Source organism: Amblyomma mixtum, chromosome 5, assembly GCF_055824585.1.
Source record: "Amblyomma mixtum isolate Tamu chromosome 5, ASM5582458v1, whole genome shotgun sequence".
Lineage (NCBI taxonomy): Eukaryota > Metazoa > Arthropoda > Arachnida > Ixodida > Ixodidae > Amblyomma > Amblyomma mixtum.
The window spans coordinates 24,526,142-24,551,115 of NC_143016.1; the positions used below are offsets into that span (position 1 = coordinate 24,526,142).

Here is a 24,974-nt window from a genome sequence, read left to right on the forward strand (position 1 = left end):
CACAGGTGGGCCGTTCACACCTGAGCGACTAATTCAACCCTTTGTTACCCCCTTCTGCCCATCTCCGGTGTCAATGATGGCGAAGTTTGGAGGGTGTCGAGATTATTTATAAATATGTTTGCATATAAGCAGGCATAATGCCTGAAAATGTTCTGCCTAGCATGTTAATCAATTGCAACAATTGTGGTTTTGTTTTGTTAACTAGTGTTTATTTTTATAGCTTCGTGAGAGCGAGAGTGCTTTCGATTGTGCTTGAAACCTCAAGCACTCTTGAGGAATCGGCATCGAGTCAAGCAGGATCAAGCTCGATTGCTCTTGAAAGTGGCCGTCTGACAACCGTCGATCTGCACTGAGTTCTATGAGCATTGACTCAATGAGGATCGAAAGTGCCCGTGTGACAGGGGTATTACGAGCTCAGTGACGACGCTTTCTTTTAACCGTCATTTTAGTGAGGTGCTCATCCATGTCATTTGTCTGCAATTGAAAACAAAGAAAGCACCGCTAGCAGTCGCAGCAAAAACTGAAATAGTGCTGTATGCACTTGTCCTATTTTGTGCTTCTACCTTGCGTTGCTCTCTAGACATGCAGCACGGCGTCACACAAGCCAACCTTGGGTCTCCCTCTGGTTAAGTCTGTACTAACTGCGAGCGCATCGCTAGGCACTATGATGGGCATATATGCTTTCCTAATCCGTGTTTCTTTTTAACTTTTATTCACATCTCGGGGCCAATTCCTTACTCTGGCGGCCCACTGCTACCTTGCTATATCTCCTACCTCCCCAAATCCCCCGCGGGTTTGAACCCACTGTCTTAGCAGGCAGCCGTCCCGCCGCCCGATCACTTGGACTCAGAGCTAGCCGGATGCACCTCTTTCAAGCTCTTCCGGATCTCTCTTGCCCTTCCCGCACCGAACTTTCTCTAACAAGGCCGAGAAAAGCTGGCTCTCAGTTGTGCAGCCGGATCGGGTGCACCTGTACTTCCACCGCCTGCACCACGCCGACCCAATGCGAGCAGCCCACTCACCTTTTGCTCAACCTCGCTAGCGTTGTGCTGTTTGTCGGCCCCCCTCCTGCTTTCCTTTACTTTCTACTTTCCTTTCTATATTCAGAGTATATTGTTTTTATTGTTGTCGCTGCGCCGTCGTTCATTGCTTTTTGTCTCCCCTCGCCCGGCTGAGGTTCTGCGCTTGTCTGTTCTCTCCTCGACACTTCTCCGTCACATGCTCTGGCACCACTTTCCACCCGGTGCGGTGCAACGCGATCCGGTACCCCCTCCATGCTTACCAGGGCTGCCGGCTGGCTGGCGAAGGTGGTTCGGCCTGCAGAAGGCGGCTGACAGAGAAGCACCCGGGGAGAAAGACAGAACGGCAGGAGAGAACCTGAAACAGGAGAAGGGACAAGGGAACCGGGAGAAACACTGAGGGAAGAGAAGAAGGAGGCAACGAAAGATCCGGACGGCGTTGTTAGCGCAGCCCCAGACAGCACACAAAGACTCTCTGCTTGCTCTGGCCCGTTCGCCGAAGTTGTTTCAGTTCCGTTCGAGCTCCCCCCATTTGCTCTCGCGTTTCCGTCGCTACGCTACGCTACGCAGCCGTGACGTCTAGCTCGTACTTTTACTTCACTCTTGCAGTTTCTTTTCCTTGCGTAACGTTCCATTGTACTTTTCTCTCTGTCTCTCGATTTCCTTTTTTTTCTTCTCGTTGCTGCCGTGTTCTATCGGCAGCACAAGCAGTGAGTGTGTCGGCTTCTGCAAGGGAGAGGGGGGGCTCATTGTTTCTGCTTTCCGCGTCGTTGTTCGCTTTCAGCAGCGCAGGGCTGGCACAATCCAGCTTTCACAACCTCGAGGCACAGCGCAAATCAGTGCCGAGTCTTCGCCCGGGGAACAAACGGAACGACCTTTGTTTCCACTGCTGCCGTCGCAATGCTGACCCCTATAAAGGCAGAGCGCGGCCGTTGAGCGAAGTACGAATGCGTGTTGTACCGGGTATTGGGACTTGGTGATCTTGCAGTTGTTTCATTGGCAAAGGCCACCCTTACTTAACGTTAGTTATTCTCTGGGGAGACGTAATCTGATTACAGCGACAAAGCACTGAACAATGAGAACTAAGATTTGAAGCAAGCGCAACTACCTCACAATGGATGGGGCTTGGATTGCGGAACGCTCTGAAGCTATAATCGCAATAGTCTCTCATCTTTCGGAAAAGCTGTAAAGTGCGTACGTGTCGCCATACAGTTTTATGTTCGTCTGTCCTTCGTGGGCACAGTGACAATATATAGCTCGCTGCACTTAACCGTACATCCGCCAATTATATTATGAACGCATGTAATTACAATGAAATACCTGTCGTGGGGAGGATCTCATGCATTGGCCTGTTCATATTTTTTCATGCACCTTTCTTTGTTCAACCGCGTCAGCAGATAACTGATTATTTCCAGCTAATGTTCCCGTCTTTTCTTTTTCGATGAAGTATTTGCTAGGGAAAATGAGCAGAGAAGTTGTCTAATACGCAAGTGAAGGAACGCTTGTCGGAGCATCGCCGAGATGTCTTCCGCTCTATTCCAAAGACCAATTTACAGCGTAATCTCACACTGAACAAAGGAAAAATAACGCTACCATTGTATGCATATGACACCAACTATCCTCTTCATTTTACAAATGGAAGCAATATCGACGCAATTTACTTTTTCTTTGTTTTTTCCCGAGTGCTTAAAAAAAAAAAAAACGCTAGCATCAGAATCTGCATTATCGCAGAAAGTGGCCGGTGTTGGCGTTGGCGCGCTAAGCCCCAGATGGCAAGTTTGAAGAAATAACCCTCCTCTTCACTATCAAGAGAGAAAGGAAAAGTGAGTAGAGGGAGTGGAAACGACCTTTGATGTTTGCGACACCGCGATCGCCAATCAGAATCGAGGACTGGGGACAGTAGAGAGGGGGTACAGCGTGTCACATGGGGGTTGATGGATGAGATCACACCACCCGCTCGCACGGTCTCAATCCGTGAACGGCAGCGGCTACTCCGTCCAGGAGGTGCACCAATGCTAACGCATGCTTTGTCGCATGAATTGCATTTATCGCCTGTAAATATTTTTTTTGCAGGTGTTATACGGTCATAATTTTTTCAGCTTTATTCTGTTATGTACCTCCGGTTAATTGTGCAATTCCTCAGGAGGGAGTATAGTTGGGCCAGTTGATGACGCATTTTCGAGAAAGGCTTAACGCATGCTTGTCGTCGCCACAACGCACCAGGACAAAGCGAACGAGAAGAAAATGAGGGGGAAGCAGAATAAATAATTTTAGCCTTTTCTGGCGTCAGCTAACGCTGAAAAACTTTCGCGTTACCCACTGCAAACTGTCATGTAAATTTTAAACTATCCCTATCCAAAAGTTTCAAGTGGGCAACGCCTACAAAATTATGGCAGTTCGAAGTTTTCTGGGAAGGAATGTGTACAGAAATTCCTATCGTGTTCTACGTTCCTTTTATCAATTTCATTTGCTTTTATTGTGTGATTACCACATGATTCTGCATGTTGTGCATGAAATCATACTGAATAATAATGAACTATATATGTATTCTACCTTTCTCTGGTTTTGTACGCATTGTCTGCATATATTCCGAACGTTCAGTATTAAGAGCATGAAAACACAGAATAATATGGCAACCGTCATAGGAAAGTTTCAATAGGGATAGCCAAAGGACTGCTAATAATGAAACGCTCCAACGTGCGAATCACATTTATCATTCGATTACATGAGACTAAATGGCACATGATGTATTTACCGCTCTAATGGCAGCAGTATGTGAGAGTGGACATGCAGTATTCGCGTCGGCAACAGAGTAGATTTCAAAACTTTTGCAACAAAAAAATTCAGTTTGCATGTTACATAGAAAGTAAAAAACTGAAGAGACAAGAGCTCTTCGCCTGGCGTGCAATACATCATCTTTTTAAACTCATGACATTGCTTGCTGCTTGGTGAAGAGTACTGGTGGTGTGCAAACTCGTGTTCATGCTTACCCACAGGGAAGCGAGACGTTGTCCGCAGAGTCCTCGTTCAAGAACATCCCACAGAATCAGCTTGAAACCTTTTCACAGCGCTTAAAATCGCGACCTGACCCTCATCCCACATTTTTTTTTTTTTTTTCCCCGGCGAAGGTAGTAGTGCCCACATTAGTGTAGAAAATTTACAGTGTTCTTTCCAGGATAAGCGGGCTGTTGGCAGTTGTCAAGAGTTGTGTTCGGGAATGTGGAAGCTTTGTGTCTACTTTATGTTAATTCCGTAGTTCATCACTTCTATAATAAAAACTGCGAATCTTGCCTTCTCGCTTTCGTGACGGCGCACGACACTCGACTGTTGGAACTCTTCACAAGGTTTACCTCAGTCACTAACCCCTTCATCAACGCCACTCTGTACTCGCTAGTGAGTGCTAAAAACTCCCCAGCAAGCAAAAAAAGATGAGCCACAAGACAATTCTTGGGAAAATTCCTTCAGGCAGTCTGTAGGCTGTCCATAGAATTTTTCAATGTAGATTTTTTACAGGCAAATCCTATAGACTAGTCGCCGTACAACACAAATCCTGTAAACACTAAAAACACCACCTATAGTCTTACTCATGCACTTTTAACAGCCTTTTGTCTAAGACAGTGTATACCTTTCCCAGTTTGTTTTTCGCCACTTTCAACAGCTCGTTATTGGGGTTCTTGTCTGTGCTTTAAGGTCTATGTACCAAAACAAGAGCTAAATCTCTAACGAGCCCCTCTTTTCTTTTCCCTTGTCTGCTGAATAGTTAAAGAGGTACTCGCGGTAATACAGGCCGCACAACGCCCGCCGCTATGGACGAGGGTGGCGCTGGAGAACACTATAAAGATTCGGTTATACTACACATAAACACCCCCGAAAATAGAAGATAAGACAGCCGTCTCTGTTGCTCAGTTCGTAAAGCACCGCATGCGAAATTCGGAGGTCGTGAGTTCGGATCCAATTGGTGGCATGTGGTTGTTTTTCTTCTGCTTTCTAATCAGTTATCTTTAAAATAATGCGCCCTATTAATCTCCCAGAGATGAACACCACAAATTTAAAAAAAATCTCCATTGCCATTTGACACTTGGCTCCATCATGTATGTCATAACAAGCCCCTCTTTTTCCTTCCCTGTTCTGATTCAGTTATTTAGTTGCCCATGACAAAGGCTGCAATGCTTTCTTACACTTGCATAGGAGTGGAAAAATTAATAAGTAATCACATAAGCATGTAACAGCACGTCTTTACAAGTACTTGGTGAAGAGTTCAAGTAAAGTACTATGTTTCCTTCGCGCTTTCTATCACTGGGCACAGTTATGCGGCTTGAAGCAGGCGCTGTTTTCTTGCCTCGTTATTTACTGTTTACAGCAAGGTTTATATTTACCTGGGCTGACTCCTTTATTATTTTTTACTCAGGTGGGCATTTTCTAATTGATGCCGGGGCATGTGCTCTTGGTCAGTACTTTGTTTTTTGCCAGAAATCATGCTGCCGCAGTAAAAAAAAAAAGGGCTACTTCTAGCGCATGAGGTGCCTTTCTTGGTTTGAAGTAGGCCTGCTGTTACAACGCAGGCAACTATGTCTGCGCAGGTACCATGGAATTTGCTAAGCTTTCATCAGACGTGCACAATTACAAAGATTATCCTTCTTCGTAGCATTCCCTGAGTAAAGTTGCAGCAAACATTTTCACGCGTTTGAATGAAAACCTTACCACCCTTCTTTTATGTGACGAAGCTTAGTGGGTTGTATACTGTTAGGAATGGATCATAAACATCCCCAGCTCGTTAAATGCCGCGATATGCGCCTACTTTCTCCGGTTTCGGTACGCAGTGTAAATGTATGCGGGCTTTACTGCCAAAGTTTACACAGTGTGGCTGTAAAATATCCCACATTTGAGTATTCTACGATATCTTTGACTACCTTGCGAGGGAAAATTCCAAGAAGCTGCTAAAGTACAACGTCGGGGAGTTTATGTTTATGTCTCAACAGAGAATTATCGCTCCATTGAAAGTGGAAAGTTTTGGTAATTTGTATGTTTCACCCATGCTTGTTTTATTCCCATCGTTCGTCTCGAAAGAGCGCCGTAAAACACGTGGCCAGCGACTTTATGTTTGATTGTAGACATATCCACACTCGTATATACTCCGTTTGGTTTCGCAAGGTCAACGATGTTGCACCCCGTTTATGTATGCAAGGATACCTCCGGTTTGTGTTTTGAACTAGTTCTGCAGGCTCTTTCATTGGGTCAGAATTCAGGGGGCTTTATAACTGCGTTTTTCAGCAACCATGAAGAAGCCGATAGTTACTGTTGACACTGAAGGCGCCGTTGAGTTCCAGACGCTATGTGACAATTTTAGACGCAGCAATTCCCTAGAGGCTTTATAAGCAGTGACCCTCACTAAGCGTCGAACGCCTTGATTTGACGAGCACTAAAGGACGTCGTTTACTTGGTCACGGCCACTGCCGCTCTTAAAGCTGCTCTTTACCCGCCCAATGTTCTGAGCTGGAATTCAAATGCCTCATAAATTGCATGCCTGCCCTCCGGCGAGAAATATCGTCGACGGATTACAGGTGATCTAAGATTTTGACGACCTTGATTATTGTTCACATGCAATATGTTCATTTTCATTATTTCATGTATCCTATACGACCCGCTATAACTTAGTAACTTTCAATGGCTAACTGAGTAATGCATATGTTTTTTTTTCCCCGCCACTGAAAGAGTGGATCGGCCTGATTTCAACTGGTCTTTATCCAGAGGTTTCCTTTCTCTTGTTGTTTTCGGCTAGTATGGAGGACACAGACTGAATTGCTGGGTGCACGATTCACGATATAGGTCGATGTACAGGGTGACAATAAATGTTTCCATTAATCGCTCACGCCCGCCTATCTGTCTATGGCACGTCGAAGTATATGTTTTAGGACCCACTGGCATTACGACCACCAGAAAGCAGCTGCAGAACAATAGTGGAACAAGTCCAAAAACCTGTGCTCAATACCAGCCCCGCCGCGGTGGCTTAGTGGTTACGGCGCTCGGTTGCTAGCCCGGAAGGTGCGGGTTCGATCCCGGACGCGGCGGCCGAATTTCGATGGATGCGAAATTCTAGAGGCCCGTGTACTGTGCAATTTCAGTGCACGTTAAAGAACCCCAGGTGGTCGAAATTTCCGGAGCCCTGCACTACGGCGACCCTCATAGCCTGGGTCGCCTTGGGACCTTAAACTCCAATAAACCAAACTAAACCGAACCAAACAATTAATAGCAAACCGTGTCACACCACACTTTTCGCTGCAAAAAAAAAAAAAATATTAAACGCACAGACACAGCAAACATAATGTCAGAAAGAAGAAAAACATGCGCCTCAGCCCGGTGAAAGCTCGCGATTGGTGTGGTGCTATCACTTTACTTGAAGTTTTATCCGAACTTCTTCCGAGCTTCTTAGGACTGCTTCATGAAAGGTTGAGAAGGAGGAGCAAAAAATATAGAAAAATAATTTTTATAGGTTTCCATGCATATCTCGGTGGTCGATTTCAGCGAGATTACAGAATATAGAGAAGACTACGCAGTACACCCTATTTTTGCTAATAGAATAATAAGAATAACTAAACACCGACAAGAACACGCTTCTGAGCATAAAACTGGTAATCAAACATCACACTGGGAACGATGAAAGCCGAAGCTTATTAACTAAGCACACAAGTGCTTGTACTGCCTACACAGTCGACCTATTTCTAGTCTTGCCTTTTATGTCGATTTCCATAGAATGTGCGCTTGCGGGTTTCTAAAATGAGCCATTATCTGGCGCGTAAATCTCCGGTTTAATGCGAGTTCCTGCACTAGCGGAAAACACGCCAGTGCATTTGTGCATTAACGGGCCGCCCAGGCTACCGACAACCTTGGTTTTAGGGAGGTCGCACGGCAGGCTGCTTCGCGAGAGATAAAGCTCAGGTGCGAACGCTGAGCCGAAGTGAATGTCGCCTGGGAACTGCGTCGGCGCTCGCTTCCCATTGGCAGAACTGCGCCTAACAAATGTAGGTTATGCCTGTTCGCTGAACCGATGAAAACCAACGTCGACACTTGCTCAGCGTATGAATGCCACAACATTAGTAAAGTTTAATCTGCACGACCAGCTATACCTCGCACAGGAATTGACCAAGGAAAGGAAGTAAATAAATATGAAACAGCAGTTTTCCAAAAAAAAAGTGAGGCAGCCTGAAGTTGCTGTTTATAGAATTTTAATCCTATAGGGTCGCAGTGAGGCGTTCAAAATTTACCGCGGTGAATGCGTTTGATACTCTTGTAATCCTCGACATGGAACCTTATTTTCTATGTTCACACAGCTCTTTGAAGAAGCAAAAAAAAAATAAAATGAAAAGCACAAGCCACGACAAGATTGAAAGAAAACGGAAAGCAAAAAGCTGCATGAATGTTTTAAATATTTGCTCTGATTCCCTTGCGCAGCTTAATTTATTTAGTGCTGCGCGCTAGAAAGGCGCAATAGTCAGCATTCTGCCTAGCCAAAACGTCGTAAAATGGTGGAAACAACTGCTGGAGCGTCAGCGTAGCCCACTACTTCACAAAATATGGCAACGTACGAAGAGGTTGGCAAGTACCAAGTGAAAACTGCAAAGTCACGCTGCTCTCGCGACGACGTGCGTTCGCAAGGACCGTCGGTCGCTGGTTCATTTCGCTCGGTATATCCACCGAGAGCATCGCGTATATTGTGTAATGCATATTTCTCCTTTTAGGTATTTCAATGCAAAATCACTACTTAACGCGGTCCCAATCAAGAATCTTCTTTGAAGCCTCGGAATAGTTCGGGTAAGGTCGGGTAGGTTCGGAGGAGCGTCGCGGACGCTGTAGCCGCTGGGAGGGTGACCTTGAGGTTGACCTTGGTGAAACCTAACCTGGCGAGACCTTGGCGAAACCTAACCTGAGTCTAATATCGTCGCCAGACGGGCCAACTACCAAACAAAGGAATACTATGAGCCAACCAGGCTAAACACATGCTTTCTCAAGTCTACTGGGTTTAACTAACGCTTTTCTTTCAATGCATCGCCTCCGCAGCGTCACTAATAGCGGAAGTCAGAGAATGCGCATTGTGTTCCTATGTAAAGAGCCTTCCAACAACTTTCTGACAGGAGGGGCGCTCTGAGAAGTGTTTAAAGTTTTTTGATTTGACTGAATCAAGTTTTTTGCTCCCAGCCGCCTAACAGCTGACTCGTTTCTCGGACTTTAGCGTGAGATAAATTCAAATTTTCGCTTGAACACGCATTCCGTCGTGCATGTATTCAGCAAAATATGAGCAATAAATTGGTGTAGCATTTTTCTGTATGCCCAGTGGCCCATAGCGGTGAGCATGGGGAAACCTGCGAGAGGAAAAACCAACTGTTGTATGGACGGCTTCAACTTTTTAAGGCGGAAGCCTTTAATGTCTCATCGTTGTAAGCAGCAGTTGTCGACAGAAAATGTCACGCTTTTCAATTGGTGGAAACGGTCGTGACGTCACAGTGCGCGAATTTCAAACGGGGCCAATTGTACTTTGGCTAGTAACCATGCAACCAGTTGAAGGGATCGTATAGTGATGCTCCAAGTAAGTGGGACTGAGCTTAGTTAATTGCTTAATTACCCAATTAGCCTAATTAGCTTTACTAGTCAGGCCATATAAATAAATAAAACCGATTAAGAAATTGGTCGAGCTCAGGAATCGAACCCCGGTCTTCGGCGTGAGAGACGAGCATCTATCCACTCCGCCATGCCAGCTCGATGGTTTGGAATGAACAAAGGCGCGTCTAGTGAATACGGTGTCTTCACTCACTCTCATCCTCCTCCATTCCCTTCCGGCGAGGTTTAGGTGTCCACCGACAAATGAGAGACAGATACATTTCCTTTCCTCAAAAACCAATTTACGGACGAGCGAGGCGTAGAACCGAATGGGCGATGGCGTTCTATGGACTCCTTGGCAGCGTTGAAAGACGCTGTCGCGTTCCACTCTTAGGGGTGAAGCTTAACATCTTAACCACACATCAGTGACCACACTTTAGGTCAAAAAAGTGCCCCCCCCCCCCCCCCTTGAATTTTGTGACACAGTTACTGCGTAATTTCCTTTCCTCAAATACAATTTTCATTTTCTTCATTACGGCTCCTCTCTATCTATCTTCTTTCACTCCCACTTCCTCCCTTCCTCTACGGTGCGGTTCAGGTGTCCACCGAGATGACAGAGAATTACTGCGCTATTTCCTTTCCTCAAAAAGCGTTGCGTTCAAAGGGCAAGGCATCGCGCCGAACGGGTGGTGGCGTTCTGTGGACTCCCTGGCAGCGCTACAACGCGCTGTCGCGTTCCACTCCAAAGGCGAAGCTTAAGCGTCATTAATTAGCTGTTAATTAGTATTCAGGCATTAATCAGTAATTAATCATTAATTAGTGATTTGTCATCACTTAGTAATTAGTACTCAATTACATGTGACGCCACCAGTGCCACAGAAACAGCGAAGGTGGTGCGGAAAACGCTTCCGCCTCTACCCACTTTAGACAAAGTGCCCCCTGAATTTTTTTTGTGCGTGTGTACATTCATGGCAAGCACCAGACTTATGAACTGTATTTGCATTCAAGCTGACAAGCCCAGCTTCTTCCCGGGTCTCAGGTGGGCATTATACCCCAAGTTCACCACTGATACCTATCTGCCAGAATTCCGTTTCACTAGCTGGAGTGGACGCATCATTCATTTTAAGACTCCATCGCAATTTTCCGCCGACGTAAACTGGACCGGAGTAAATTGACCAATTGCAAATTGTACTCTCCCTCTCCCGCAATTTCTGTGTTTCCCCTTTTATGCACCTCCTCAGTCGGAACCCTTTTCAAGCATCAGCGTGTGAAGCTTGCCAGGAGCGACGGATGGAGAACGAGTTCCGTCGTCTTGGTCGTAAGGCGAATGTTGCCATCGTTCCGGCAGCCTGCATTAAGTCGCCTCGAGTCACGAAAAACGAAGCGGTGGCGGTGGCGGGGGCGAGGGCCCGGGCGGGCTCGCGCGCGACAATTTGCCTATCAAGATTCACGACGCGCGTGCAGCGCCGACTAAGCCCGAGGCACGATGCCGGGGCGCCCCCTGCCCGCTTGGCAGCCCAGACACGAAGCAATTTGGCGTGTCCCAGGGCGTGCTTAGAATGAGTCCGCGCGTTTTCACTCACTCCCGAACGCACGGCGCTCCCGTCGCATTCATTTGCTTGTGTTTCTGCGCCTCGCTTCCCTTTGTCTTCTTGCTTCGTGTCGAACGAAGCCGTCGTGCCATCACTATAGGGGAACGAGGGTGTTGATTTTGCGACTTTACTCGTGAAGACTCCTCTGCACGAAACGCGGTTTCGACGTATGCGCGAAGCAGCTCGTCGTGTGGCCTGCGTTAAAACCGTGCAGTGGTGTGGATGGTAGGGCTGTCGTCAGCTGACCAGCGAAAACATTCACTGGAACTGCTTGCATTGATTAGCAATTCAGCATTAGCTAGTGCGCATACGCTGGCGAGCAGCAGAGAGGAGAGTAGAAAAAAGTGCTTGCTAATCACAAATCACTGTTAGGCGCGAACGAATGTGGTACACTCAGCCCCATATTCTCCAACGCTCTCTCTAGCTCACACAGCATTGCACAGTTTAAGCCAGACAACGGGTTAGAGGCGCAGCGCAGGATGATGTCAGTGGGGCTGCGGAAAGTATAATGCGGGAGACAGAATTAGTTTTCTGCGGTGGAGACAACCCTGTTGGGGAGTTGTCGCTTGGGAAAGAAAGACCTTGACATGAAAACGCAATTTGCCAACACTGTCAGTGTGCGGTCCCCGTTCCTTCCTTCACCCCTTTCTGCCCTCCCGCGTGTAAAAAAAAAAAAAGAAGAGGTGACAAGCACTGCAAACCAGCTGGATCCGATGCGTAGGTGCATCGACATTTCCTACCTCGTCGCGAAAAAATATAAGTGGATAAAACGCCACAACGCCCAGCCTAAATACTCTGAAGCTGATAATTACGAGATACTTTATTGCCTCTTTTCTTTCTTGCGTTCTTCTCCTGAACTCTTCTTTTTATGAGCCGATGGACGCTGGCCTGACGAAATCACATACGCTTCCTTAACCAGGACCAAGCAGTGGGCAACCAACACGCGCGAAAATGCACTCTATCCATGCAAATTGAGCAAACTCCTCTGTTGTAAATCAACTCCCGGGTTACTGCTTGCAAAGTTTTAAACCAAGGGTCCAATATGAATGGAGGTTGCTTAAAATATACGTTGAACAACGATACTGGGGCCAATTCAGGCTAATTCTTCTAAGGCAGGTATTTCAGCCGATAGCCCCGGGATAACTTCACCACCTGGGGCCACTTGATTTGCATGCTTGCCTAGGCCATTTTTGTCATGACGTTAACGACAGCTAGTCAATGAGAATTAGGAGAAACCCAAGGCGCAGAATGAAGGCGAAATAAATAAAACGCGTTAACGCACTGTGGCCCAGCATGCACACGAAGCTCGCATGAAGTGTTAATTCTCTGTAATACGGCCTGGAACGTTTGAAAGGGCCCCATCCTCTGTTCCTTGTTGAATAGAAAAAAAAAAGACACATCTCTGAGGTAACACTTGTTCGCGGGCTAGATGGTTCGAAACAATCTACAGACACAAAACACGTCTTTTGAGCGGTGGGAGGCGCTGTTAACTAGCGATAACCTGGAGGAAAAACGGGCCCTCAACCAAGAAGTCCGCAGGGTAGCTCAAGCGAGTGCAGCTCTGGAATAAGGACCGCACTCAAAATCTCGGAAAGCTCCCCTTCTCTTTAATAAACTTCTTCTTCCGCCTCCTCATTACCTTTAATAAAGTGCGAGCTCAATCGCCGAATTCAAAGGCATACAAAGAACAGACAAGCTTACGCTCCATAATTCAGACGCCATGCAACAAAAAATGGCTGAGGCTTAACTTGGTTAAGCCTGGAGAATGCGAAGCATCATCGTGTCGCGTAATTTGGAGGCGCACAACCACAGCGACGGCGCGAGATGGCCCCCATTTCTCCACTGTCGTGACGTCATCGTGTCACGTGGTGTGACGTCATCGTATCACGTGATTTGGAGGCGCACAACCACAGCGACGGCGCGAGGTGGGCCCCCGTTTCTCCACTGTCGTGACGTCATCGTGTCACGTGGTGTGACGTCATGTATCACGTGATTTGGAGGCGCACAACCACAGCGACGGCGCGAGGTGGGCCCCCGTTTCTCTACTGTCGTGACGTCATCGTGTCACGTGGTGTGACGTCATGTATCACGTGATTTGGAGGCGCACAACCACGGTGAAGGGCTGAAGTGGTAGCTAAAGTAGTATGCTTCGCATAAAACAATGACAGCGCTGTTCATGTTCCTTGCAAAAAATAAGTATCATGTAATAGGGTGAAAGTTTATAAGTTTCTGCATAGCGGGCGTCTCATGTGCTGCGGATGCGCTTGTCCCAGTTGCTTACAAGGAGCCAGCAGTGCTAAGAGAAAGAAGAAAACTGAAGAGACGCTTGAAAGTGCAGTACTGGTGAGAGGGGGTTTAGGGTCTTATTGTTGTTATTTTTCGAAGCTCACATATTTTCAAGAAAGAGGGGAAAAACCTTCCGGTGAAGAGGCGGTGCGCTCAGTCGGCTCTATATTACTTCGCACTCACGTCGACGCCACTGCAGTCGTAGGCCATTCGCTGCCGGTGAAAGACCCTTTACAGAACACGCGATCTTTCCTTGCCTTGCCTCGCAGGTGTCGTGGATTCGGCGGCGCGACCTGCACGTGCTGACGGTCGGGCGCTTCACGTACACCTCGGACCAGCGGTTCCAGGCCATCCACATGGACAACTCTGATCTGTGGATGCTGCAGATCCAGTACCCGCAGAAGAAGGACGCCGGCATGTACGAGTGCCAAGTCAGCACGCTGCCCAAGATCTCGCGCTTCATCGCCCTCAACGTCATCGGTGAGCGCCGCCTCGCGCGGTGCCTTTCTTGTTCAAATGAACGTGCCTGAAAACCGATTTGTTACTAGCTTCCTTAGGATGTTAATGGAGCAATTTTTCTTGGCTTAATCTCTTGAGGTTAAGTTAAAGCAACCGGGCTGATCTGCTGATGCTTTCGACTCTTGAAGTTTGAGCCTGCAATGACGGCAGCTCGGACAGTTCACTTCGGAGCCTATCATGTCCAACATTCTTGGGGAAAAAAAAAATTGAATATTGAAAAATGGTAGGATACTGTTATGGAAATACTGAAGGTAATGGTTCATGCTTCTGATATGTGGCAAAATTTTTTTCAAAGCTTTTCCGTCGCTTGCGATGAGCAGTTCAGACTGCCATAGAAAAGCAATGGTGAACGCTTCTGACGATGATGGCGAAAACGTTAATAGCAAAAAAATGCAATCCTGCCGACGCGGGATATGTGGATATATTGAAGGTTATAATGAAATTTACAATATATGAAAAAATTGCGTTCAAAAACTTTAAACTTTTTCTTATTAAAAATGCTTTAATCCGGAACTGCTGGGTATGTAAAGCGCGCTGATCAGGCTTGCTTGACTGCGCTGAAGGCGGCAGCTGCCTCTGCTACTGCAAGCGAAAGGTAAGTTTTCAAGAATCGCAAATTTCCGGTCTGAAAATGTTCCGAACAATAGCGTTCTCTTCGTTTGGCTTGAGTAATAAAGAAATCTGGACGAACAATAAAATACAAAAGAAACAGTAGCGAGCCAATACCTCCTTTACAATCCATTTCACTGCGCTTCCGACTGATCGCTATTTCCATCAACTCCGCCCATCAGCAACTATCTGAGTTCTCGCGCTGACGGGACACTGAGGACTGAAGATGAGTGACAAACTAGCCAAGCAGCAAGTTCTACTGAAACTGAATTTGGCCTATTTCGTTAGGTTGCCACATTCTAAAGAAAAAGGCGCTTATTTCAGCGAAAACGGAGCTCCTGTTAGCCGGGAAAGGTTAAAAATAAAATTCCGATGATGTCGACTCCTGCAGTTTATTTTCTGCCCTTTTCTAGCTTACAACAGCTCTGTTTTCACTAAAATAAGTGCCTTTGTGTTTGCAGTTCGATAGTGTATCGATACAGGACAAATTCAATTTGTCTTTAGTATCCTTTCGAGAGGCAAACTCGGATGTCCGCGGATGTGCGCGGTACTGAACCATTGCGAGGTCAGAATTACGCGTCGTCACCATCACCAGCCGATCTCACAATTAAGCTGCTTGCTTGGACGCAACTTTTTGGGCGTCGATGCCTTAGGCAACGAAACACAATTATTCGCATCCAAACGGTGATCACGAAGTTCTTTTCGGTGTAAACATTACGAGTTTTATTCGAGTGACTGAGAAATTTTAATGCCTTCTTTTCGGCAATAAATGCGCCTGTTGCTACCGGTCAAATGTCAACATACCCAAAAAAGGAAGTAAAATCAATTTTTACTGAAAAGTAAAACGAGGAAATTATCCTCAGTGTCATGTGCTACGTGCTGAGCTGACAGTCACAACAACGATGAGCAGCCGCAGAAAGTCAGAAACAAAGGGGAAAGTATCACTTTAGGCTAATGAAATTCGCATGTGAGGAGCAGAGCTACTGCGGCTCAGAAGCACATAGTAACATCTGGTTTCTTTGTTTTGACGGGCTGCCTTTCGAAAGCAGAAAGTACCAAAGCATTACACAAAATAAGACAAATACTGCTAAATCTTCTATTTTCCAGGATGCTCTCCAACTTGCTGATTGCAAGTTTAGCCTTGAATTTCGAAGCTGAGAGTGGTGAACTTAATCAATTACCTAATTGCCAAAGTAGTACTAGCAAGAGCACACCAGCTCTTGAACTAGACAGGCCAGTGAGGAATAGAATTGGCTGCTCGTACCCAGTTTTCTTTTCTTTTTTTTTTTTAGATAATGTGCCCACGCTAGTAGTATTATCTTTATGCAGTTTTGAGGTCTAACTACTACCGCTGTTGTTTTCGACGCTGCAACAAAGTGAACTGCCATTGCCCTTTTTTTTTGCTGGTACTACGCAGTGAAGCAGCAGTTAAGTAAACACTTCGGCTGTTCAGTCAATTACTTCGTTTGTTATTCTTTTTTACCTTGCAGGCCTCAGATAAAATGCGACCACACTTGGGACTCCCTGAAAGGAGTGTTCTTTCTCCACACATAGCCTGAAAGAAACGGCGTAAAGAAAGAAGGCGTGCGCTTCGCCAAGGTTATCGACTCCTCGTAATGCGTTCGGCGAGACCACCTGCTTAAACAGCAGCTCTGAGGTTTCAGTAACCACCCAGGCGCCTCCGGCTCACGTCGGCAGCACAGCAGAGGCCTTCCGATCCTCAGCAGTGGTATCCGCGCTTTCATCTCATTGTTGGACACATTCTCGCCCGCAGGACGAGAGAACAGGATGAAACAAAGGCACCGCGAGTCAGCTTGCGCAAAGAGGAGACATCGAGATAGTGCGAAGGAAAGAGAGAGCGATAGGCAAGGAAAGCAAGAATGAAGAGGAAACGTGAACGAAGCATCTCGCCGATGTAGATGGGCCGTCAGGCGAAGCAAACAGCGGGGCTCGCGAATTCATTTGTATGAAGTCGACTCTTTTGTTCCAGGGCTACCCTCTTTTGATTCGAACCAGCGGGTCACTGCTTGGCGGTGCGGTAGGGAATACGAGAAGAAACACAAAGCAGATTTGATTGTGTTCTTTTGCTGAATGTCATTACGGAGGCATCGGCGGCGGCGACGGAGCAGAGGCATGGTCGTCCTCTCATTCTCGACGGTCGCCCCCTCGTTCGGCGCAGCAGCCGGGGTACCTGATAGAATTGGAAATTCGCGACAGTGGCCCGGGCGAGAAAGAGAAACGAGAGTCAGGAGCGACCGAGAGAGGGCGCTCGCCGCCGGGCGAGCGAGTGAGGTGCGCGCGGTAACACAGTGTTTGGAGCAGTGTGTGCGCGCTGATCGTGACGTATTTCGATGCGAAGCACCGCTATCCCCGACTGCGTAGCAATGCAGAGGCTGCGTATTTCGGTATTTTTGCTGTGTCCTTCCTGAGCTTCGGGAGCTTATACACTTTCCCTGCGCCTGCGGCCTTTGTTGAGTCCGCCAGGTTCGATGTTAGTTTTTATGTTACTTTCGCTGATTCTTTATTCTTTCCGAGCTGTTTTTTTTTATCACTTTTGGTGCTTTCTTCCTCTGCGCCATTGAGAAAACGCAGATTTAACTTTAAGAGAGAATACAAGGTATCCAACGTAAGCTACAAGCTACTACGCACTTTGAGTATTTTTTCTTGTGCTTGCCCGCTGGAGCACGCGCAGTTTCTGTAGTGTGAAGGCGTCGCAGGTCAAATAGAATGCTTTGTTTTTTCTTTCAAGAATACCCTGCAAGGTTGATTGCTGAAGAATAGGTTTTTTTAATAACCAGTTGTTTGTTACTTCTTGTTTGCGCTACGAACTACTTCACTGACATAAGTCAACATGTATTTTGATATGTATGTTCTGCAGAGTAGTAGTAGTTCTTGTTCTTCTCTGAGTCTATATCCATGTTTTGCAGCATAAGTTAAAACACTTTTTACTTTTCTTTGTTTTATTGCAGTTCTCAGTGCATTTGTTTGTTTGTGTTTCCGTGGGCTTTTAAAAAGACGTACCATATATTTCATGCATTTTACATTGACACTAAGAACTGCTTACTTTTCAGATTTTTGAGCTTAAGTTTTATACCGAACACTGCGTTTTCCTCTTACTGGCTTCGTTGTATCTAGTTTGGATACGAAATGCGAATGCTGCCAATTGTTGGCCCGAATAGAAACCGGTCTCGCCTTTTGCCTACTATTTTCGATCTCTCCTTTATCTCAATAATGCCGCGGGAAACAGTACGAAGGAGCAGTGGTTAAGTTGACGACCCTCTTTGCTTACGCTGAATAAGACACCACACATGTCATATATTCTACATTTATTCGTTCATATCGGAGAGCACACCTACGTATGCAGGTTTAAAATGAAAAGAAAGAAACGAGATGAAAGAGCCGTGTAGAGCTTAGGATGGGACCACTAAGTTTCATAGCACATTCACGAAAACATCTCACTGCAATACGGTCTTCAATCCAGCATTTCCACAGCTGGTATATCGCCTGCCTTTCATTTATTTTCTTGCTTTTTTTTTCTCTGTATCCCGTGCAGTGAGCAAGGCCAGCATCGCCGGCGGTCCGACACTCTACCTGAACAGTGGCAGCACGCTGAACCTCACCTGCGAGGTGATGGAGAGCCCCGTGCCGCCGGACTACGTCTTCTGGTACCACGATGCCCGCGTCATCAACTACGACATCCAGCACGGCGTCTCGGTGCAGACCGAGAAGTCGCCGCGCACGCTGAGCCGGCTGCTGATCGCCAACGCGCAGCCGCACGACTCGGGCAACTACTCCTGCGTGCCGTCGAACGCCGAACCGGCCAGCATCGTGGTGCACGTGCTGAACGGTGAGAAGGCGTACCGCCGCCGCACCGGGACTCCGGAGCCCGAAGAGGCGGAGTTCAAGGAGCCCGAGCCTTCCACTAACGCGACTCAGGTCACGCCGGCGCGCGATGGCTCATCTGAGACGGAGTGGGACTTGTGCAAGTTTCTTAAGCAAGTTGGCAGAGTGTTCACTTCCCCCGTCAGATACTTTCAAAGCTGGTAGCGAATGAGAATGCTGGGTTTCGCTCAAAGATAACTAGACGTCCTTAAAAGTTCCAGTAAACCCGTTTAATCTCGCGAAATCTACCGCTACATTGGAAGATTTCCGTTCAACTTGAGAGCTGAATTGATTACAGAAACACTATGTACAGGACACTTTTTTTTTTTGTGGGGAGAGAGAGGCAACCTTCGAAACGACACACATTGCACTCACATAAACTGGAAATATACCGTGAGGCCCGACTGCCACTTTTGATTAAAGAACATGGAGATTAAAGATGACATTAAATACCGCAGGTGAAGGAAGATTGCACAGACTGTATTTAGGAAAAATAAATTTATCATTTACTTTCCTTACCCTATAGTATTGCCATCCGTTCCTCGTGACAGCGCTCCGTACACCCGGCGAGCTATTCCAGTCGCGGGTACGGGCATCACGTGCAAGGCTGGCTAATGCAAACAAGACAAAAGAATGAACCATCAAAGCAAACTTCACAAAATGGCGCCCATCAAAAATTGAAGGCAAAAGTTACCGAGAAGATTTTAAACTAAGTATTTTTTGGGTGTTGCCATGCGGATCTTTGCTAACTTGGACTTGGTACTGATGCTGAAAAGCCCAATTGCAAAACTTTGATGTCGTTGCTTAATTCTTGATGGTGTGTCGAACAGCGGTTAAGCGTTAACATCACCTCTAGGTTCACTGAGCAGTGGACACTATATTCTCAGAGTCAGGTGAACTTTACAAGGTCTAAATAATAGTTTCTATTGCTAAATTGATAATGGGCCCTTTCATCACTCTCTATAGCGGTCTTGAATTTTTAAAACGTATGTCTTCTCAAGCTGCTTCTGGTGTGTTCAGCGTACTTCGGTAAATGCGTTCTCACTTTTCGAGTGGCAGTCACGGAGAAACTGCAGTTCTCTGTGGATCTCTTAGTAAACTCAAAAGTTACTATGAAATTGATTTGTTCCACATGCAATGTTTGGCACCCATGCTGGTTAATAACATTTCCTGCAGAAACCGACATCTGAACTTACTTGAACTTCCTTTTGTTATATAAACACGGCTTTTTAACAAATTGTTGCTTTCAACTTGCTTGCTTTATTTTGGTAGACCTGCTGCTGGCATTTAAATGCGCTTTATTGTTGTGGGTGTCTTTTTCCGCCTGAAAAATTTACATTACTTGATCGCTAAGTTTTAATCCTACAATTTTTTGCCTTTTCTACAATCTTTTAGTAGCATGCTCTTGTTATTCATCTTTACTATCTAGGCAAACGGAGTGCTAAACATTGTTTCTTCGTTTCGTTTTTATAATGACACATTGTTGACACCCTTCACTGTACAATACAACCTAACCACAGGAAATTAGTGTTTCTGCCCGCATCGTGTTCTAGTGTATGCCTGCTATGAGGTTCACAAATTGGTTATATGATCTTCAAAGAAAACAATCCCGAGAATGATTAAATACTTTATGTTCACTTCTGTTACGCACATGCACGATTTGCGTATGCATTGCAGTTATGTTTTATTTTAGTTGATTTTGGTCTCTTGGCGTGTGTGTTTTGTTGTTGTTTTGCAATCTCTTTTTTTATCGTCTTAAATATTTCTGAGCCATGCTGCCTTGTTTGTAGCATGCTGACAATCACATGCCTGGCATGAATTTTCTTTTTCTTTGCAATAAATTTATATGCACTTATTATTGTTCCTGCACTAAGCATAGGAAAAGTAGTTAACGGCGAAAACACAACCCTATTAAAAATACAATTTTTTTTGCGAAGTGAGCGAAAGTATAAGCGCATCTATAGATTCTGAAAAGAGGTTGAGTGTTTGAAGGAGATCTTGTGGTAAGGCTATAAAGAAATTCAAAAAGTTTCATGACGTGGTTGCAACATATGGAGCCACATATTGTTGATTCTCTAAATAGCTGCATGCTGAGTAGGGTTCAGAGTGCAATGCTGCCTTTTTATTTGTAGTTATTTGGTTCTTTTTCTGTTCTTTGTTCTGATGCGCATGTTCTGTTTTTTTGTTTTTGCTTCTGACATCTGTTTTGTTGGCAAAATACCTTGTATCCCTTTTTTTATTCGCAATAAACTCCCGTTTTTCAAGCATAAGATGAAAAGCTGCTCCGATGCAAATTATTTGCTGGAATGTCTGCGTGTATCACTGTCGACGACCAAACCCGACAGTTCGTGCATCGCGCTCATTTGCGTTTCCGAGAGGACTAGCGCGCTCAAAACACGAGTTCATGCCCAACTCTTTCTCAAACTCAAAACGAGTGAATGAACAAGTAGAATAAAAAGTATACTACAGCGAACGAGCTCGCATCAGACACAGAAAGGCTTCTGGCGCGGCGCGCGCTCCCACGCGACGACTTTCGCTCACAAGCTTCCCTCCAGGGCGTCGTTCCACTAATGACCCCTGACGAATTCGCAGCAGGCGACGCCATAGTTGCGTTGTTGGCAATGATGGATCAATACTGCGCTCTCCAATGATTAGAATTCTCCCGTGCGCAGATGGAGAGCTGGGCCTAATATGAATTCTCACAGTTCCCTTTGTGAAAAGGCTCCGCCGCAGCGCTCGGGCATTGCTAGCTGTATAAGGATTATTAGGATGGAGGAGGCGATACTGAGAATGCCACTGTTTGATGTCGCCCCTTTTATTTTTCCGCTCTGACGTATGATTCTGAGCACCCGTATCTGCAACGCGACGTTGGTTTCTTGTAGCAAGCTATCCATGTGTACAATGTAGATAAAAATAACTATGCATATGGTTCACTTGACAAAATAAAAAGAGAAGTATTCATTACTTAAAAATTGGAACACGATATTAAGAGACTGAGAAATGCACGGCAGTCAGTAAAGAATGCGTGAAAAAGGTTGCCTAGTTAAAATTCATGTTTTGCTGAAGTGTGCAAGGGGTTTCTTAAGGTTTTTGTTTTTCGTCTCGCTATACTCTTGATCGTCAGTCATTGAAATTACTCTATATTGAACTGTTGAGCTGCCTGAGTAGTATTTCAACATTACACGCTGGGATTGTAATGATGTTTGCGTTTAAGCAATATCTCTTGTCTTTCTCTTTTTTCGAACGGTGCCGCCGCGGTGGCTCAGGGGTTATGGTGCTCGGCTGCTGACCCGAAAGACGCGGGTTCGATCCCGGCCGCGACGGTTGAATTTCTTTGGAGGAGAAATTCCAGAGGCCCGTGTACTGTGCGATGCCAGTGCACGTTAAAGAACCCCAGGTGGTCGAAATTTCCGGAGACCTCCACTACGGCGTCTGTCATAGCCTGAGTCGCTTTGGGACGTTAAACCCCATAAAATAAACCAAACCATCTTTTTTCGAACAACTTGTCTGCATGAGAAAGTAGCTATGTTGAGTTTTCTCTCGCAAAGAGTGAAACCCTTCCCAGGTGTGCACAGGACTCAAAGAGACTTACGACCCCGTCATGCCCAGTTTTATGCCTTCGTTTCTTAGCTTAGCGCGTCTCCTTGTTTCGACCATTTCACCAGACAATGCCTTGTGTTTTGAGCCACCTCTTACCCAAAACGAGTAAGTTATATGGTGATGTATTTACACAAGTTGTGAATACTGCTTTTCTCTTTTTGTCGTCCAAGCAAATTTTAAGCGCCGCTCCCTCTTCCTCTTGAAATCATTGGTGCCATTCTTATTGATGCTGACCGCATGCTCTGTGATTTTCAGTCTATATAAAAAATAACAAAACTAAGTGACGTGTCCGAAAGGGTGTTGCGCTAAAGAACTCGACAGGCTCCCTTGTTTGTGCATCAATCGGAAAGGAGCCGTTCGTTGCTGTGACTTACTTTGCATACGCCTTGCGGCTCTTTAATTTATGTAGGAAGTAGCAGGCGAAAAACTAAAGCCGGCATTGGCAAATAAGATAAAAATGAAGTTTTCCTTACAGTGCTTTCGCCTTGAGCAAAGGACGAAGAAAAGCATATCTGGGTGATGAGTTGTGTAGTTTTCATTCTTTCCCCGCATGTTACAATCGGCGACCTTTCTTTGACAAACTGTTTTTAGCAAACGGGAATAGCCCACATGAGACCGGTTTTGCTAATGGCCTAATGTCTTTCCTGTAGGTTTTCCTTGTGAACACATTCATTCAGGCTTTAATTATCTACAGCTGTTGTTGACAAACTGTGTCATGAAATAATCCACACTTGTAAGAGAATAGACCTTTTCACAAATTCCGCCGCGCCACCAAGCGGCCGCGCAAAGCACTCTGGGAAAACGGAGCGCCGCGGCGCCCGCGGCGCCGCGCTCGCGTCTTTTCGTCCGTCTCTCCGACTGCGCCTGATCATCGGAAGCCTTCCTCTGCCATCTCGTCGCCATCGCTGTTTCTTATACCTGTGCTACACAGGAGCGTTCGAGTGACATCTGAGTCGAATGACATTCGAGAACTGGAATGAGATTCGAACTCGACGGACGCGCGCGGTGCTACACGAAACCTTCTAAGCGCATTCGAAAGCCTCAGCTCGTTTTCAGAGTACAACGACGACGACGGCGGTGGTCACACTGCTCCGACAACGACACTATCACGGTCAACAGCAGCATGTAATTATAGTGAAATATCTAGTTTACTATAATATGATTGCAGTGGGACAAGTTTTTCAGGCCAACGACACCGACGAATCCGATTGGCGGACGGTCAGCCTTGTCGGCGGCTGAGCGAAAGCACGGTGATGAGGCGGCGGTGCAAATATGTTCGCGCTTCTAAATGAGCGAAACGAACGGCCATATTTCACATGTGCACACCTAAACAGTCACCAGCGATAAGCGCTTGCCAAATTAATTTCAGTCGACGACGACTCCCTTCCCTTCCGCGACGACTAGGCCTAGCGAGTCCGTAGGATATATCTGTGATTGCGGCGGTTGTGATGAGCGAATCACTAGCTTTAGCGAATGAAAATGGTCACCGAGTGTAGTTTTGGCAATAGTGACCAGAAATTAATTATTGCTTACATCGCAGGGCATGCATATGATGAACGTGAAACGCCGGTGTGACCAAGACTGCAGAGCCGTGCTTTACGGCCAGCAGCAGTCGTCGCCGTCGCTAGCTTGTGTGGATAACAAGTTAGGCCGTTTCAGTTAAAGCGAACGGTCGCCAAACATACTTCTGGATAAAGTAGTTTAAAACAAAGTACTGGTCACGTCGGAGGAAGCCGGGACAAAAAACGAGAAGCGCCTGTCTTGCGCGATGTCAACAGCCCGCGGTTAAGTGTTTCTCAGGCGTGCGGTCGCATCATCGCTTCCCACGCATTATCGCACTGCGTAAACAAGCACGGCTACAGCCGGTAAAAAAGAAAACGGGTTGATTAATAAAACTAAAGCGCCGATTGCGTTTTATGTCATGAAAACGAGTACTAACTGTTCGTACGCAGCGATGTAAACAACAGTATGAGTGCAGTCGTCCTCATCGAGGCGCTCCTGGGGAAATTTCATGCTGACGCGGTAAATGTTCACTGCTGTAATATATAATCTTCAAGCACTCCCTTAGACAGAACACGAGCTATTTGCTAAACATGACGCAGTTGGTTGACACAGTAAGCGTGACACCGTCGGGTGTTGCGTTCCGCGGCCACGGATCACCAGCCGAGCACCAGCAGACGCAAAGACCGGCGTTCTCCCAATGCATGCATACACAGAGCCCTCGCCGCTTATGTGCCCATGGTGGTGGTGAATAACTTTATTCATAAAAGCCTAAAAAAACGAAAATTATGCAGCAGCATTGCGGGCGGCCTTCAGGCTGCCGGTTGTGGCGTCCTGGCCGTACCTAGTCACGACGCCCTCTGCCCCGGTCACCAGCCGAAGTTGGAGATTCGCATGTGCCCATTGCTCTGCGTAATCACAGCAGGCGTTCGTTGCGCATACACTCGGTGTGGAAAGATCGTGGAGAGACGATCCATGTATCCCTTGCGCCCGCTAGTGTTGAAATGCGTACCACATATTTTGTGGTGTTTCGAAGGCTTCCACAGGGTAAATCGCCCTTGCGGACCTTGCCGATTTATAATGCGCACCCATTCTAGCTTCAGCTTCTTGTCCTTGGGGAATACGTGGTATGAAATGTTGATGTCCTTTCTCGTGTTGTTACTACAGCCGGGCACGCAGCACCTTTGACCGCCACCGCGATTCTAATCTGCAGACATGTCGAATGTCTAAAAAAATCCCCACATATTGCAGAAAGACTAAGAGATAACCACCACAGCAATGCGCTGCAACATTTACAACGCGCACGAGAAGACGCACAACGCCTGAACACGGCGGCACAACACAGCAACACGCTTGACAGCAGACGACGCGGACG

General features: G+C 46.4%; 1 protein-coding gene across 2 annotated transcripts in view; it reads left to right on the forward strand.

Moving 5' to 3' along the window:
- LOC149341543 (protein amalgam-like) overlaps positions 1-24,974 on the forward strand; it is a 282,683-nt gene that overhangs the window by 254,759 nt on the left and 2,950 nt on the right. Inside the window, exons 3-4 of one of the 2 annotated variants that reach the window (XM_089543639.1) lie at positions 13,759-13,969; positions 18,171-18,464. In XM_089543639.1, coding sequence (XP_089399765.1) covers positions 13,759-13,969; positions 18,171-18,464 — 505 coding nt within the window. Of the gene's footprint in view, positions 1-13,758; positions 13,970-18,170; positions 20,770-24,974 lie in introns of those variants that run through there. The other variant, XM_089543638.1, reaches the window with a different exon arrangement.